Source organism: Drosophila serrata, unplaced genomic scaffold (assembly GCF_035046125.1).
Source record: "Drosophila serrata isolate PLE 108 unplaced genomic scaffold, ASM3504612v1 contig_184, whole genome shotgun sequence".
In the NCBI taxonomy this organism is placed as follows: domain Eukaryota; kingdom Metazoa; phylum Arthropoda; class Insecta; order Diptera; family Drosophilidae; genus Drosophila; species Drosophila serrata.
In genome coordinates, this window is record NW_028257082.1 from 7,729,548 (window position 1) to 7,747,101 (window position 17,554).

The window sequence follows — 17,554 nt, forward strand, 5'->3', positions numbered from 1 at the left end:
ATAAGAAATCTTGAAAAATCCAGCTACAATTCACAATCATTACCTGGGCCTCTGGCGACTCTCTCCTCATGTATCCTTTTCCTCTTGAAAGCATTCATTATGATCTGTTTTCGTGGTAGAACATTGTTTTACTGCAAACTTTCAATTTCAATTGAGAGAAATCTACTCACAAACATAATGATGATGCCGAATATTATCACAAAGACTATCAAACTGTATCCCAGACCCATGGTCGCTGCAATGCGTCCCTGACCAGTATTCCATGTCAACTGAATGCCTTTCGTTTGATTTTGGCTCATTATCCCATATCTTATCGCCAGTTTTTTGGTAAAAGTCATAATTTCTCCGGCGGCTATTTTGGGGGAACTTTTCTGTCTTGGAAATCGAGGGGGAATTCGAGGAAATGTAGAAACAGAACAATCCTCATACCATCTCAAAGCTAAAAGACATGGACCACTGATGGCTATTAAAATATTAAAATAAATAAAAGATCGATTGCTGCTTTTTAACGTTTTATCAACACCCTTTAAATTCAATCATAAATAATATTATAAACAAGAAGTGAACCATTTAGCCAGTTGCAATAAAGGATTGAAAGACTATTTGGATATTGTTTATTATATATACGACTCACCAACGTTGGTTTCGATGGTCACCACAGTTGTTGTGTCTGTATATCTCTGCTGATTATTTCGCTTGGAGTGGTTGTACAGCTTTGAAAGTAACTATTTTTAGAAAGATTAAATCCTGTAGGACTTTTTTCTATTTGGATATCCAAAAAAGCAACTCACACAAATTGTAATGAACACAATAACCCCCACGAGGGCGAATGTACCAAAGCCGATTCCCATTTCTGCAGCGATCCAACTGTGGCAAGTATTTTAAGAGAACTAAAGTAAAATCCAGGGCTGTTTTTAAGCCTCTGATACAATTCTTTGATATCTTAATATCCATATCTTATCAGATATTTTATTGAGAATCATAAAACCAATTGCACTGCCTCAATCAAGAATTGCTTATTCCTGCGTAGCTGCAAGCTTAATTGATTTTCTAATAAAGCCTTATTTTAAACCCTGACAGACTCTAACAGAATTTCTATTTATTTACAATTTATAATCCATGTAATTAAAACCCTTAACTAATATCATAACACTTACTTCTTCGATTATGTCTTCGTGCGGACATCTGGGCAATCTGCAGGGGAATCATATATATTTATATATATATTTATTAAAGAAAAATCAAGTGTCCCTTTGACTGAACTTACCTTGACAAAGATGCAAAGGAGTACACCCAGAAAAACTAGGGTAATCGATAGAGCTGCTGGCATTTCGGTTTTATGGGGATGAGCATAAAAAGTCAACTAAAACCGTTTAAATCACAGCAACTCGGAGTCTACTCAAATTTATTGTGTTCTAAGATGATAAAAGTAGCTTCTAATCGGTCTTCATAGAGAGTCGATTACACTTTATCGGACAAAAATAGCAAATAAATAATACAAATAACTGACTATAAGATACCCTTTACCCATTAATTATTATTAAACAGGAATATAAATATTTCATTTAATAGGGAGAAAACTATAAACTATAAAAACTTATAAATTTTTCTGAATTGTTACGAGTTAGTTAAGGGAAAAGTTGGTTAAGTTTTAATAGTTTTAAGATAAGCATTATAAGAGGAGTAAAAACAATACGATAAGTATAAGTTAATTAATCTGGGCTAATGAAATTTTATTAATTATCATTAAAGTAATAAACTGTAAACAAAAACGCTTTCATGAAAAGTATAATATTTATGATTCACATAAAATCAGACTTTAGATTAAGGGGTAAATCACACAATAAAACGGAAATTCCTTCTCTTCGTGTTCCCAATTTTTGTTTTCCCCGATAGAGTGACCTTGAGACCGAGTATAAGAGTATATAATCAAAGAAATATAGATAACAAGAGAGTTCAAATAGCCTCGTGTTGTTCAGAACTCTCCCATTTGAATTTAAACAAACGAAACGAAACGAAACTCTCCCACTTTAATTTAAAAATAAATAAAACAAACAACGCTAAACTCGCCCAGTTAAGTACACAGTCATGATCTCGGCATACCCTTGCATTGTACTCCTCCCAAATGGTCACCACAGGCACAACAATTTCAATTTTCAAGTTCACAGCACCAAAAAAAAAAGAGTGAAGAAAAACACTGAAATACCAAACTGCGACTGACCCATTTAATAAATCTGTGGCAATTAAAGCGAACCGCTCGGGTAATTATAGGGCGGTCGAAGCCAAAAAAAACAAACAGACTCTGTTGCTGAATTGTGATAATTAATAGTTGGCCTGGGAGTGTCCGCGGAGGGTAGAGATCTTTGCCTTCGGACTTTAACTGCACCCAACAAAACACACAATGAAATTGTAACAAAAATTGCGAATTTACTTGTTTATTTTTACGTTTTTTTTCTCGCGTCTCCACTCTACCAAACTTTTATTGTTACAAATCGGCAACGGAACGAGCGAGTTTGCGTAAAGATTAAAATTAGAGTTGGGCATGTATTTCGATGCCTTGAACTGAAATTAATGAGCCCGCTAGCCCCGCCGAATCAGCCTGAATTGGGGTGTTAGCCCCATCTCCAGCCCCCAGAGCAAGTCCAAGTCCAAGTCAGCATTTCTTTTGTGGCATTCCATGGGCTCCACTAATGCACCCAGCCATGCCCAATTGCCGGTGGAGTTCATCCGTCCAGCAATTCCATTCCGTCAGGTGCGACTTGGGGGCACGCTTCATGCTTCAAGTGCGCAACAATTGGACAAAAGCGGATTTGGCTTGCTTGGTTTTGGCTCTCAGCTCTTTTGGGTTTTTTCTCTGTCCAACTGTCCATTTCCATTTTTTTCTTTTTGTTACCACTTGATGTTTTTAAGGTTGGCATGGATTGGTAATTTGTAAGCGAAGGCATTGCAATTGATTTCAATTGAATTACGCACACAACTTGTCCAGGGACCACATGAAGACCGAACAAGATCATTTCGAATCTGATGTTATTATTTATTGCTTTAAATTCCAAAGAGCCACCACATGGGGGTTACCTTTAAATCACTTTACTCCCATCGAATGGCCAATAATTATAATGGATTTTCATAACTTGAACTTAATGTTGCTTGTTATGTTATTAGTGTAGAGATTTTATATTTAATTTAATGATCAGATGGGTGGTTATATACATATAATCTTGATATTAAATGGAATTAAATAGATTAATTTTAAAAAAGATTCGAGGTCTTAGAAAATCAACTCAATAGCCTGATAAATTCAGAAAATAGGAAATGAAGGAAAAAGGATGGAAGAAAGGAAATGAAGGAAGGTTTATAGTTTCCAATCAATCATAACTTAACTTTAAATATTCGCATTCTTTGACTAAATATTTATCCATATTTTATATGGCGATTTCTTCGACAAGCCAAAGTTTAAAAACTCATAACTAGGCCAAAAATGCATTAATTTAAATTCGAAACCCAGTTTTATGTTAGTTTTATTAGATTAACAAATTTGCATCCTCAATTGAAAAATTACAAGTATTAAATTTTTTGTCAATTTTTGTCAATTTTAACGATGTAACCCCTTATAAAATTTTCAAAATTTTGAAAAAAATAGATTTTGTCCGGAAAAGGCTAGATCGACTCTGCTGTTGATGCTGATCAAGAATATATATGATTTATGGGGTCGGAAATGACTCCTTCACATTGTTACAAGCTTCTGACTAAAATCATAATACCCTGCAAGTGAATAAAAACTATATTAGCTTTCATATTATTTATATTACTTATTGTAATAATGATATATACCTATACCTATATATACCTATATACCACAATATCAACACTTTTTCAAAACCTTAATTTGAAAAGTTAACCAATTCTCAAGTAGATTAGTAACTGCCTTCAATTCGTTTGCTGATTTCCACTTCCTTCCGCTGCCAAATCTCTCACTTTTTGATGTGAGAACTGTCCAACAAAAATTTGCATTTCTTTGGCTCCGGGGGGCACGCCCCCTCAATGTCAAGTTCACAATCACTTCCGTGCCGAAAGCCCAAAATGCAGTGAACACATAACTCCCAACGATCTGATCCGATCCGATCTGATCTTGATAGTCTCTGAAAAACAATCCAAAAGTACCACTGAAAACTTACAAATCATCTGGCGGACAAGTTCCGGCTTTTGGAGCTCTGGAGGGAGCTGAGCTTTATGGTCTAATACCTGCCCATTGTTGACTCGGCGTAAACGATGGTTATAATTTTTATGACGATGTGAATGTGCGATGAATTAATCCCAACGGTTTTCGAGTCGACTGCCCGCTAATTGTGGGTGTGCGTCGGATTTTTGCCCGCAGATTGCTAGCCAGCCAGGTGATGTCAGTCATTTTGGGGGTCTTTAATCATCTATTAAATAACTTTAAGCACACGGAGCTAATGTGAGCCAATTAACTTCCAGAAAACCCAAGAGGAATAGGGCACTACGATATGGGAAATTAAACCGAAGTGGGAGTACTCTTGGAAAGATTATTTTGGTTAATAAAAAACATGTTATAATCAGATGGTAATAAAATATGAATTAAATTAGATAAATATTTAAATAAAAACAGTAAAATCCCTTCAAAATATTATTTATAAATAAATATATATGATGTTAATAAATAAATATTTATGGCTCAAGCTAGAGAGTTACTTACTTTTCAAATGAAAATTAGGTCATAAAATAAAAAAAAAAAATAATAAAATATCTTAAATACAAAACAAATATTTCTGTAATTATATTATTATGCTATAAACTTAATAATATAATAAAAAAAAACCACAGAAACCCCAAACCAAACAAATTACTCAATCCATACGTGTGTGAATTAAACGAATTGCTAATCTAAAACAGATCCCAGCTTCAAGTCATTAATGGAACAGACTGAAACGACGCCCCAAGAATCGAGGGAGCGTTCGCTGTAATTAATTTCAATTCGCCACTCTTCGAACACGACCTTGAACTTCAGAAACTGACGTGTCTATTAGAACGTAAATGGCTAAGATATACTTTCGCTTTTGCCATCTCTCAGATACAAGCGCAATTCTTGAGAAATCCCAGATGGCTTGCAAAGATTGGCAGGCGGGGAAAACCAAATGGCAGCGCCTATGTCATCATAACCAACTGAGAGACTTACACACTACTACCATTTTGGAGATGGAAAATATGTGGAGCATTAAGCATTAGGGCTAATTAGTTAATAAACAAAACACTGGAGCATGGACACATGCGAAATATCTCTTGATTGTTGCTGCCTTTTCTTTTGTTTTTTATATATTTATGCTTTGATTTCTTTTTTCGGAGCCAAAGTCCGTTGGAAATTATTCAACTGGCCAATTCTCAAATGCAACAGAAAACGGTATGCACTGGGAAATATATTATTTACGAGAAATTAAACTTGTAGAAGGAATACAGAAGGAAAGGTTTATTTCTAAATCTTCAGTTGGGTTTTTAGTAAACTGTGAAGTTGAGTGTGATAGTGAAGAAATAGCAACTGACAAAGTTGATTTTTAGTTATATTGCCCAATTTTAATTCCAGTTTTACAATATTTTCGTTTGTTGTTCATTTTTTTCAGTCTCGTTGCTATTGCAATGTCCATAATTTCCCCCATTGAACCTGACCGTCGTGGTTGTCGTTGGTTGTCTTTGGTAGTCGTCGGTTACCTGTTGATGGGGCAGCCAGCAGCCAGCCAAACACAGTTATGATTATGAGAGGCTTTGTGACAATCAACTTCCTCGAAACGTGCCACCGCGGAATGGCTCTGACTTGGACTTGGACTTTGCATAATGGCCAACAGTTGGCCAGCACTTGGCCAGTTAGTTCGTGTAATGAATTTTACCTGTGTTATTAGGGGACAAATCGCTGCTGGCTGAGCAGAGTCAGCGACATTGCCAATTGCAGGTGCAATTGGGTGTACTTTTTTTGTGTTAACCAAAAAGATTTCCTACAGCAAACATTTGGAACTTGATAGAGGCTTTGGGAGGTGGAAAAGTAATATACAAAAAGGGAACAATAAGTCCCTAATATCGTAGTATAAAAGATACTTGTAAGGCTACTTTAACATAGTTAAATTAAAAGAGGTTTCTGGAACTAAGCAATACCATTTCAAAACCAGTAACTACATTTTATTTGACATAATTGGATAGTGGATAGAAATTACTACCTTTTCTCTGCAGTTCCACTCCCTTTTGCTTCATTAAGTCACTTCCTTCTAAATTTTTCCACTTAAAATTAACATATATTTCTCTGTGTGCATTGGATTTTCCATTGTCACTGACTAATCCGGCAAAACATTTATTAATTATGCCTTGTAATTGAGGCACCCGCCTGGGAATAATTTTGATTAGCTGCCGTCAGCAATTATCCCTCGAGTCGTGAGGCTTTTTTTTGCGATTTGGTTTTGTTTGCTGACTTTATGGATAAACTTAGACACATAGTGGCAATAAATGTGGATGGAGAGTGAAAAAAAGCAAAAACAAAAAGAAATAATAATAAACAAACCGAAAAAGAAAAGCCAGCAAATTATGTGAACTTGTTATATCACCTGGCCGCTCTGCAGGCTTCAAACACTTTTCAGACAATCATAACAAGAGCCGCTGCACTTTCTTTGCGTTTGCGTTACGCTTCTTTGCATGCATTGCCAAATCGTTTATATATATCTATATATCTTGTGTAGCTAGCCACGCCAGATATCTCTCTGGGTATATAGATACATGCGGTCAGTGTCCAGACATTGAATGCTCCAAAGGAGATACAAATGCAGATGCAGATAACGGATTGAGATGCAGCCTCAACAGATACAAGTGCAGTGGAAAAACATGCGGCACAGAAACGCAAAAGTTCAACAGACGCCAACGAGTTGGAGGCGTTGGTGGTGGCCCCTCGGCTCGGAGGCGTCTGCAGGTATTGTAAATTAATTCATATTAGCTAAACAAATGCAGCCATGTGAGTGTGTGTCGGTGTGTAGCTTTTAGCATTTCATTCGGCGGATGAGTTGCCGCACAGGTTTCTGCGGTCTGAAGTTCGTTGTGGGAGCATCAGCATCAGCATCGGCAGCGGCATCAACATCGCAGCCTCGTTGAAGAAACCGGCGCAAATGATTTTTATTTCTTTTTTATCTGTTGCTGCTGCTGCAATTGTTGTTGTATTGAAAATAGCAAAACATGCAAAATGCGCAGCGAAGGCTGAGAAAATCAACAGCGAAAATGTTAATTACACTATATCTGAGCGGCTTCTATCTGGCCGTTCGACGGCCACTTACAATAAGTGTATCTGATGGATGCAAATGTGTGGCCGGCCTTTTCGAAACGCCATCATTTCAGTTACATATATCGGCATATATCACCCTACATCTTGCCGCATGACTAATATCACTTGGTTTATGACTAATGGCCCAAAAGATTAAAAAGGCTAAGACCCTGCTAGAGGGACACATGAAAAAAATGCTACATCATATTTATGAATGATCAATTAAAATAATATTTATGGATGTTAATTTAGTAAAGAAAGCCTAGTTTTTCCCTTTCAGAGTATTCTAATTTTAGCCAGAAGCTTGCCACATAGTGAAGGAATCATTTCCGACCTTTTAAGGCATATATATTTTTGATCAGCATAAGCATCAGCTAAGTCGATCTAGCTATCTCAGGTAGAAAAATAAATTTTACCAATTTTTTCAAAATTTTATAAGGGGTTACTTCGGTAACGTTTTCAAAAATTGGCTAAAATTTTAATATTTTCGAAAGTATGCAGATTTGTTAGCCTAATAAAAACTAACATAGACAAGCTCTCCGAATAGAAATTAATGCATTTTTGGCTTAGTTATGATATTCAAAAAACATTGATTTACCTAAAAAATGCACATAAAAAAAATATAGATTTAATATATGTAAAATAAACATTTAATTTAATTTTTCTTGGTGATATACGAAGGCCTAGATGGCAATGATTGTCTAAAGTAATATATTTCAATCAATATTTTAATCAATAAAGTATAAAACATTTAAAAACTCTTCACACATTTTTAGTATAAACATTTAATTCAAATTATGAAAATCTATAGCGGGTCTTTCTTAAACCTATTACTTACTGTATAAATAATTTAATATAAATAATTTAATTTAATAATTTAATATGTTTAGATGTTTTAAAATAATTTTTAGTGGTACTTAAAAAAAATGGCTACAAATGCTTGAAATAGTTTAATACTAATTTAATAAAATGGTTTTAGTAATATAATATAATATAATATTATAGTTAATACTGCTTTCAAATAGATTTTAAAATAATTGTTTATGAAATAAACATATTAAATAAAATTGTTATTATATAGTTCTTTCAATTAAATAAATCTATATATATATACATTGCAGCTTAATTAATATTTATATAAATATTATGTAGAATCTATATTAATACATTTTTCAAACATATTTAACCCAAATCGTTAAACTCTTCCATTCTTTTCTTGCTTTTCGTTTTGTGTAAAATCAAAAGACTTAAGAAACGAACTTGGCGGGCAATAAGGAAAACTCCACTCAACTTGCAGATACTTTTGAGTGGCACTGCGAGAAATACAACTAGAGAGAGAGCCAGAGAGGCACAACTTGCAGAGAAGAGAAACATACACAGAGAAGTGGCCGTTCTCCTCTCCACGGCGACTGGCGACTGGCAACTGGCAACTGTTGACTCTCAATGGGCGGCTTCAATTGTGTGTGGACTTTTTGGTATAAAACATAAACAAGCCAAAGAAAGTCATTCATTTTGTTGTTCGAGCCAGAGACGAGTGAACCGCTAGCAGCAGCAGCAACAGAAGCAGCCAGAAGACGAACCAAGCTGCCCAGTGCAACCAAACCAAGAGTGATAAATACAGAATCTATATAGTTGACAGATATAAACACTCAACAAGTCAAGTGATCAGTGTAAAGTGCGTGATCCGGAGCCAAGACCCTTTGGATTATTACGGATACGTTGCCACAAAATGCAGTAAGTTCTATCCCAAAAATGGAAAACATACAAAACTGAGACTATGAATCATGGTCTAAACCTGGATCTGAACCTGGACTTGGCCTGGCGCCCCGCGGTTACCGATTCGTGCTGCAACCGAAATTAACATTTTCATTATTGTCTCGGGGTTCTCTCGGCCCAATTTCCCGGGGCTTTGCTTGGCAACCACGAAATATTCTTTTGGGGCGAACGATTTCAAAACCAAAAAAAAAAAAAAAAAAACTAACGTAACAGAGACAGAAATCCAAACCAAAGTCGGTCTTAACTTTTTCTTCTATATCTTTCTGTTGTACTGCTTCACTGTGTGTGGTGGCGTGGGAGTTTTCGCTTTTGTTTGCCGACAGTTCATTGAGAAAAAAAGAAACCCAAGGGGATTACTTGTCTACTTGTACTTGTATTTATGAGACGTTAAGATTGTAAAACACAAAGAAAAATGGGTGTATATAGAGAGTAATATATAAGGAATAGTAGGAGTTTTGAAATAATGAAATAGGACTTAGAATGCTGAGTAGGTTCTTTTTAGAAGAACTTGATTTGAGTCTTAACTTCTTGTCTTGGGCAAACCTTGAGTTTTTGATTCGATTTGGTTAATCAATCAGACCAGACCTTGAGTCTGCTCTTTTTAGCAACTAAAGGTCACGAATCAAGACAACTTTAAGTACAGAACTCAAATGAACAATGTAATTTATATAAATAAACTTGATTTTTTAGGAGCTCTAGATAAATATAGAAAACAAATAGAAGAGATTTTAATAACCTAATCCTTAATCTTAATGTAAGTAAACAAACATTAAAGTTTATTATTCCCCAGACTAGATCCATGGATAAGCAAATCCAGGTGGTCAATATTATGGCCTATAATTTCTGTGTGTGTGTGTCCAAGACTAGATCAATCGATTAGGACTCCGAATGGTCACGCCTGCTGGACACGGTGAGAGATCCAATCTCCGTGACAGATTGCATCACTCGAGTGGTCCTTTCTAAAAACCAAAACCATAGAGTCGTGTGGATTACTCATGAGCTGGTGGCGCTGCCCCTCCATTACATAATGGGACTGCAAATATGAGAGGCAATTGTATCAAATGCACGCACTGCGGCGCATGCTGCGTATACGCAATATTTCATCGTGTGGAATTACGGCGACGCACAGAAATGCGCAATTGCCCAAGCGTGCCGCCAAACGTCCATCGGCCATCGGCCATCAGCCACGCCCACAAACTGCCACCCTCTCCGCCCACCAAGGTGTAATGGCTTTCGTTTTTTATAGTTTGTTTTTTTGGTCAGTTTTTGAACGCTTGTGGTGGGGTGTGTTTAAGAGCAATTAATAAATTGCCATCGAATTGATTTCTTTCACTTTTTGTGTTTTTTTTTTTGGCCCGCCTCGTTAGATTTCGCCCGTCATCGAGCCAAAAACACACCCACCAAGGTCGCAGATTTGTGAAAATTGAAGAAAAAAAAATAAGATGAAAAACAGTGGAACATAAAATCCATTGCCAAGCAATTTGCACGGGGCACATTATCCAGATGCCCGAAATCAGGCAAACGTGAATTTCCAGCACTAACTGCACGCACATTAACAGGGTTTAATTTGTTACCAACAACAAAAACTATAACAAAACAAAGTGAAAAAATGAAATTAAAGCAGAGCAATGTAATTCGTTTTTTGGGCTTTCATGTTTTCACACAGTTTAATGGCATTAACGAGCCTGTGTTTAATTAAGCACTCGAATAAAATAACTAGATGAGAGTGAAAACAAAAGACTTGGGCAACAAACTTGCGCGCGAAGCCAAGCCAAACAAATTACATGCTAAAGACCCGAGGTGGAAATGGGAATGTAAATGGAAAATTTGTTAAAAAATGCAAAATGGAAAATGTATGATGGATAATGGATAATGGGAAATCCAAAATAAATGGTTGTTTGGTAAACAGCGGGGCAGCCAGCGAGTGCGCTAAGTGAAGTTGGCTCTTAATTCTTTGGCCAGCTTAAGGGTGTTATCCAACCAATTCACAAATGCCAGCCAGGAAAATGTATGAGTAGTCCGCAGTCAGCACACTTATCATCCATGTCGTAATCTAAGCCTGGCCAGGCTTATGTCACCCCAAAAAATGCCCGCCTAACATGACGCACACCCAACATTTAAGGAAATCAAAAGCAAATATAGTCCGAGTTTCATACGCAAGAAAACCCGGTGGCACACACGACGACAACTCCACTTGAATGTATAACGAAACCAACGATCTGGCCTGGCCTGGTCTGGTCTTGTCTTGTGGTTTCCAGAAGTGGGTGAGCGGTGGGCTGAGACTCGCATCCAAGTCTGAAACCGGGGTACCGGGGGGATCGAGACCGACGAAAAGCATCAACATCAACGCATCGGCCATGTCTATTGCCTGCTCCGCTGCTGTCTGCCATATGATGTAACTGGCTGTGCGATAACGTCTGCATCTGGACCAGAGTGGAGAGAGAGACAGATCCCGAGACATGCAACCAATTCTCCATTTATGGCAGACAGACTGGCTATTGCGACTGCGAAAGTGGTGCCTGAGTGCTTGGTGGGGCCAAATGGAGCAAGTGGAGCACTCCAGCACTCCAGGCTCTAGGCTCGTGTGGAATGTGTGTGTGCGCTTGGCTATTTTGCATGCTTTGCAAAGACTGAATGAGTGAGGGATTCTCCCCCAGAGATTCCCATGAGAGTTGCGCAAAAGGTTCGGCTCGCTGACAGTGACAATGCAACAGGCGCACACCGTGCACAGTGGCACTCTCTCAGCCGCAGCTCCAAAGGCTCCTAAAGTTCAAAGGTGCAACTTGCAACTTGCAAACTCCAGCTGCTGCCGCCAAGCGACAGGCTGACAAATTGCCAGCTGGAAGATTCGATACTTGCATAAGACGAACTCTCCAGATTTATTATTTAAGCCCCCGACATTAGAAGAATTTGTCGGCGATTCGGGTTCAAAGTCAACTCACTCACTTAGTCGCTGGGAAAAGTAAAAGTCCAGTCCCAGTCGCAGTCCCAGACTTTTGCTTTTGCCATGTTGCTATTATTACCTTTATGGCCGCTCGCAAATATTTCACCTTGCCCAACTATTTGCGACGGGCTTTGACGTTATGGCCCCAATTAGATGCAGGCAGGCACGTAACATTGGCTAATTGGACTGGACTGGACTGGACTGGCCAGCAGCAGGAATACCCACAGATACTCGTATCATGCGTATGAACAGCAGTTGACATTCAGCCAAGTCGAGTGGCGAATGGAGTGGGGATATCGTTGGGTAAATGGCGTTCAAATTGAACCCACCGCAAAGCTGTGCATCTTCATCATACCGATCATGGTGATGGGGTATATAAGCTATGGTAACAGGGTCACCAAGTGGCATATAATAAGTATTACTTGTGCTTGTTTAAATACTAGTTTAGATGCAGTGCAGTAACTATTTTATAACAAGCTTGAAAAAGAGGTTTTTGATAGAGTTATTTCCTGTTCCACATCCTTAATTAGTTATTTCCTCATTCATTGATTGCATTAATTAAACTTTTGGGTTTAAAAAGAGGTGATATCCAGTTCCATTTCCAATTTAGTTTCGAAAACCTATGACAATTATTAGGGATCTCTTTTAGCGTATGCCATGATCAGTAAGATTCCCAGAGCCACCGACTTTCCTAGCCTTCCCAGGCATCTTCATGTACCTCGACTCTCCGTGGCCCGTTTCTATCTTGGGGACTTGCAGTCCGTGTTGCCTTATAACTAGTTTTCTGGCCTGGCTGGTCTGGTCTCTTGCATAACTGGTCGCTGGGCTGCCGATGCCGATGACGATCGGATGATGCTGCCTTCTTTGGATGCAATTTGGCGGCATCTTCGCGGCAAAGCGAAAAGGTTCGCAGAAATATTTTCCCGCGTTTTTGCTATTGCTTTGATTGTGTGCTTGCCACAGAGTTTCCCATATCATAAAGCAGGGCCTGACTCATCAATTGATTGCCCGTTCATTCCAATTGCAGCATCCAGCCAGTTGTTCTCCTAGTCCTGGCTGTGGCCACTGGCCTGTGGGCCAGCGTGGAGGGAGCGGCCACCGGAGCACCCTCGGCCACGGCCACCACCGCCGAGCCCAAGGGATTTGAACCCCGCTCTCTGGACGTCAACTCCAGTGGGGGCGAGGAGGAGCTCGATGACTTTGAGGCACAGGCCCAGACCCATCTGGCCTACCGTCAGCAGCCACAGCATCAGCAGCAGCGTCAGCTGTACGAGTACAGCGAGGAGGATCAGGAGGAGGCACCGCGTCAGGTGTACGTCAATCGGAATGCCAAGCAGCAGAGCAACTTCCTCAAGATCCAGGGACAGCTGAAGAAGCCCCTCAGCGAGGAGAGCGAAGAGGAGGAGGAAGAGGTCGAAGAGCCGGACCGTCTCTCCACGCTGCTGAGCAAGTCCTCCTTCAGCTGCACGGACAGGAACTCCGGGTGGGTGCCGATCTTCACACTATCTGAAATTAAAATTTTAATGACATTCTCTTGAACGCAGATACTACGCCGATGAATCGCTGAGCTGCGAGGTGTTCCACTACTGCCAGGATAGCCAGAAGCACTCGTGGATCTGCCCCGAGGGCTTCACCTTCCACCAGATCCATTTGATCTGCATGCCGCCCTCGCACGACAACATCTGCAAGCAGTCCTCCAAGTATCACATTGTCAACGACTACCTGTACAAGCCAATCAATCTGCAGGAGCACCAGAGCAAGCCCAATGTAACGCTGCGCTACTCGGAACGCTACTTCCCGGAGAACTACTACGAGCACGAGCGCTACGATGACGAGGAGGAGGAGGAGCTGCCCGCCCCAAGGCCACGCATCCAGCACCAACAGCAGCATCAGCAGCAGCAGCAGCAGCACCATCACCAACATCAGCAGCAACCTCAGCAACATCGCCAGGCTGTGACTTACCAACAGCCCCAGCAGCAGCAGCCCCAGCAGGTTAGGGTACAGTACCAGCAACCTCAGCACCAGCACCAGCAACAGGCACAGCCTCAGCCACAAGTGGTCACCCAGATCCGACACCAGCCGCAACCTCAGCCAACTACCCTGGCCTACCGGAAGCCATTGCCAGCGACCACAGTCCAGCCGCAGCTGCAGTTGCATCAACTGCACCAGCCGCAGTTGCAGCTGCATCAGCAAAGGCCACAGACGTTGGCGCCGACCGTGACGCCGGCGCCGTATCGCTTCTTCACCGCCGCTCCCCAGCTTCAGCACCTCCAGCCGCAGCAGCAGCACCCACATCAGCAGGTCTTCCGCACTCCCGAGGAGATAAATATTTCATTGCAGCAGCGACGGCCGCAGGTGTTCATTGCCACAACGCCGAGGTACTACGAGGACGAGTACCTCTACGAGCGGCGGAAGTGAAGGGGACTGCGGCGTCCGGAGTGAGCAGAAAACAGTCTTGTCGTTCCCTCGGATCCGATCCACCTCTCGTGTACATTCCCCTCCCCTTCCGTCTAAGTATGTAGCTTTAAGCTCTCGCTCTCTCCCAGCTCTGTCTCGGTCAGGCCCGAAAATCCATGCGCGAGTTTTGTGTACCTATTTGTAATATTTAATGTCCTGCTAGAAGAATCCGCCTTCTAACTCAATTCGTTAATAAAGGAAGCCACATTAAGTTAGTCGCTCACTGTATGTCTATCTCCATGTACTGGTCCGCGTTGGACAGATGCACTGCCTGGCTATGGGTGCCCTCCTCCACCACGTAGTTGGGTCCGATAATGCAGTTCTTTAGCACTGATCCGCTCTTTACTTGCGCCCGATGGCCAATTATGCAGTTATCGATGTTGCAACCCTCCTCTACAACGGCGTTGGACATGATGATCGAGTTGGCAACGATATTCTTCGGGTTAATAATGCAGTTGGGACCGAAAACACTAAAGTTCAGCGACGTTTTCTCCGACAACTTGGCATTATCGGCCGCAATAATCTCCTTCGTCTGGGTGGACTTCACCAAGGCGCCGGGCGAGATTAGTGGATGCGTTTCGCCACAAAGATCGTTCCAAATGCTGGCCAACTTCCGGTTGATGGCCAGGAAACTAAGTGTGTTATTTACCCGAACTCCGATGGCTTCCTTGGGCGCCTGGATGGCATAGCAGCGCACCACGTCGCCATGGTAGGGCGTTTGGGACAGAGATTGATTGAACAGCGACGTCTGCGTGATTTTCTGGTCCAGAATGGTGTGGGGAACGTACTGAAATATGGATTTATTGATAATTGAAGCTGATGGAATTTGGAAGTGTTCCTTCACTCACATGCAAAACGTTATCCTCATTCTTGGTCACCATTCCCACTTCCGAGGTGGTGTCCTGCACCGTTTTGGGGGGTCTCTTCGCATGCTGCTTCTTAATTAAATGCGGCAAGAACTCGCCCTTAAATGTGGATATATTCTCCTTCTGCAAAGATTCATTCTTAGAGGCAATTCCAGTTATAAATAGTATATTTAATCTTTACCCTGTGCAGGTAGTCGATGACCCACTTCTTCAGCACATACACATGCGCATCCAACAGTCGGCTATAGACATCCAGGCGGCCGCGGTTCTTCAACAGATGCCTCTGGATATTGAGGGTTTCCTCGCAATCACTGGCCGCGGACAGGAAGGCTAACCTTTGGGTGGACGCATGAATGCCAATCACATCCCGCTCCGGCTTGTGCTTGCTCTTCGGCCCTGGCATCACCACATCAGACTCGAATCCGCTGGGAAAGAGGAGCAAAGCCAGGGCTGCGTGGTGTTCTCGGAACTTGTTGATCAGCGGATATAGGCTGACATTGCTGACCAGGTCACAGCTGAGGACCAGAAAATCAGACTGGATCTTGTCGTATATGTAGCGCAGGCTGTCCGCAGTCCCGAAATCGCTGTCGCTGGGTATCGTGGCATAGTCCAGTTTCAGCTTGAGCGGGGTATTCTCCAGTGCCAGTTGGATCTCCAGCTTCTCCTGTTCCAGGACCACCACAATGACCTCTGTGGAGGGCAACAAAGATTATTAAAAACCCGGATGTGACTTGCTTACTCGAATTACCTGAAAAGTTGTGTTGTTGCAACAGATTCAGGGGATACCAGAGCAGCGGATACGGGCCCACCGGCAGCAGGCACTTGGGCGCATCCCCTAAAACTTCGGGCAGACGGGTTCCTCGCCCGGCGGCCAAAACCACAGCCTGGAACTCCGAATTGGTCATTTTCACACAAAAATATAAAAGTTTGGCTAAAAATCGTGCAAATACAAAAAGAGCCACGCAAACAGCTGATTGACGGCCTCGTCCATTTACCAACACTGTTTCCAATCAGACATATGTTCGCTGTCATGTGACTGCGTCATTGTTTTTGTTGCTTTTGCAATTGTATAAAACAAGTCAGATGACTTTTTTGCAATGAAAATTCCCTTTTTTCCTTAAGAAAATAGGAAAATACACTGAATGCCCTTTTGTATGAAACAACAAGACTTTAATGCATGATTTGCGCAGCTTACACTACACTACAAAAATGGAATACATACTTTTTCAGCTTATTGGAATAGACTACACACACATTTTGCTACGGCGAATAAGTTTTGTGGCTTGCCTTTGCGAATTAAAATATGGAAACAGATACAGAACAATAGTTTAACAATAATATTGCTGGCTGGAATAAACATCCAAATAAACCGGACAAGATAATACTTAGAACAGAACATCGTCGTCGCCCTCATCCAGGATGTTGGCCTGCTCGCGCACATCAATGCCCTGCTGGAGGAGCTCCGCCTTCTTGGCATCAGCCTTTTGCCTGGCCTCGCGCTTCTTGTCCTGGATCTTCTTCAGCCGATAGAACTCCTCACGCTCCAGCTCGTCCAGCTCGGAGATGATGTAGGCCAGCGTGCGGTCGATTCTCGGGATGATGACATGCTCAATGGCGTTCACACGGCGATTGGTGATTTTGATTACCTCGTCCAGGGTCACGAACGACGTCTGCAGCGAGGCCAGCTCCACGAGCAGCTTGACGGCGCTCTGGTAGTTCTTCTTCAGCTTGGCCAGCTGCTGTCCACCGCGGGCCAGTCCGGCCAGCTCGTAGGTGTCCGCTCCGTCCTGGTACGACTCGAAGACGGGCAGGGTAACGCCAGCTACGTTGTCCTTCTTAGTGCGGATCTTAATCTGTGCCTTGGTCACGTTCTGGAGCACCACCTGGTTGATGTCGCCCGAGGTAAACTTGGCCTCCGCCAGCGAGAACGCCGCCTCTTTCATAACGTCGCCCATCAGGGTCTTCGTCTCGATGATTTTGCCCAGAATCATGCGGAATCGCATCTGCAGGGCGTCAGCCTTCTTCTTCAGCAATCCGTGGCCCTTTTGCGCGCCCGCCAGGCGGGCCTTCATCAACATCTGGGCGCCACGGGAGGGAAAAATTGGTAGCCTATCTTTGCCAGACATTTTGCTGATATATTCGTTCGGAAATTGGCCTGGATTAAAACTGCAACTGTCGCTGAGGCTGAAAAAATTCCAACTGGAA

General features: G+C 41.6%; 3 protein-coding genes across 4 annotated transcripts; 1 reads left to right on the plus strand and 2 right to left on the minus strand.

The window, feature by feature from the left end:
• The first annotated feature begins 8,810 nt into the window (after nt 1-8,810).
• LOC110182540 (uncharacterized) lies at nt 8,811-14,698 on the plus strand. Of its 2 annotated transcripts, XM_020950689.2 has the most exons (4): nt 8,812-9,040; nt 12,676-12,931; nt 13,054-13,509; nt 13,571-14,698. In XM_020950689.2, the coding sequence occupies exons 2-4, from the start codon at nt 12,876-12,878 to the stop codon at nt 14,442-14,444; spliced, it is 1,386 nt and encodes a 461-aa protein (XP_020806348.2). In that variant the 5' UTR covers nt 8,812-9,040; nt 12,676-12,875; the 3' UTR covers nt 14,445-14,698. The 2 variants fall into 2 exon arrangements, with proteins under 2 accessions (XP_020806428.2, XP_020806348.2); XM_020950769.2 differs by lacking the exon at nt 12,676-12,931 and having other exon boundaries at nt 8,811-9,040.
• On the minus strand, nt 14,609-17,545 carry eIF2Bgamma (eukaryotic translation initiation factor 2B subunit gamma). Its single transcript, XM_020950890.2, has 4 exons — nt 16,098-17,545; nt 15,531-16,039; nt 15,332-15,472; nt 14,609-15,270 (listed from the first exon to the last, which is right to left on the minus strand). The coding sequence occupies exons 1-4, from the start codon at nt 16,252-16,254 to the stop codon at nt 14,704-14,706; spliced, it is 1,374 nt and encodes a 457-aa protein (XP_020806549.1). The 5' UTR covers nt 16,255-17,545; the 3' UTR covers nt 14,609-14,703.
• Vha36-1 (V-type proton ATPase subunit Vha36-1) lies at nt 16,498-17,545 on the minus strand. Its single transcript, XM_020951117.2, has one exon. It carries the CDS (start codon nt 17,473-17,475, stop codon nt 16,735-16,737), a length of 741 nt encoding a protein of 246 aa, XP_020806776.1. The 5' UTR covers nt 17,476-17,545; the 3' UTR covers nt 16,498-16,734.
• Nucleotides 17,546-17,554: the final 9 nt, after the last annotated feature.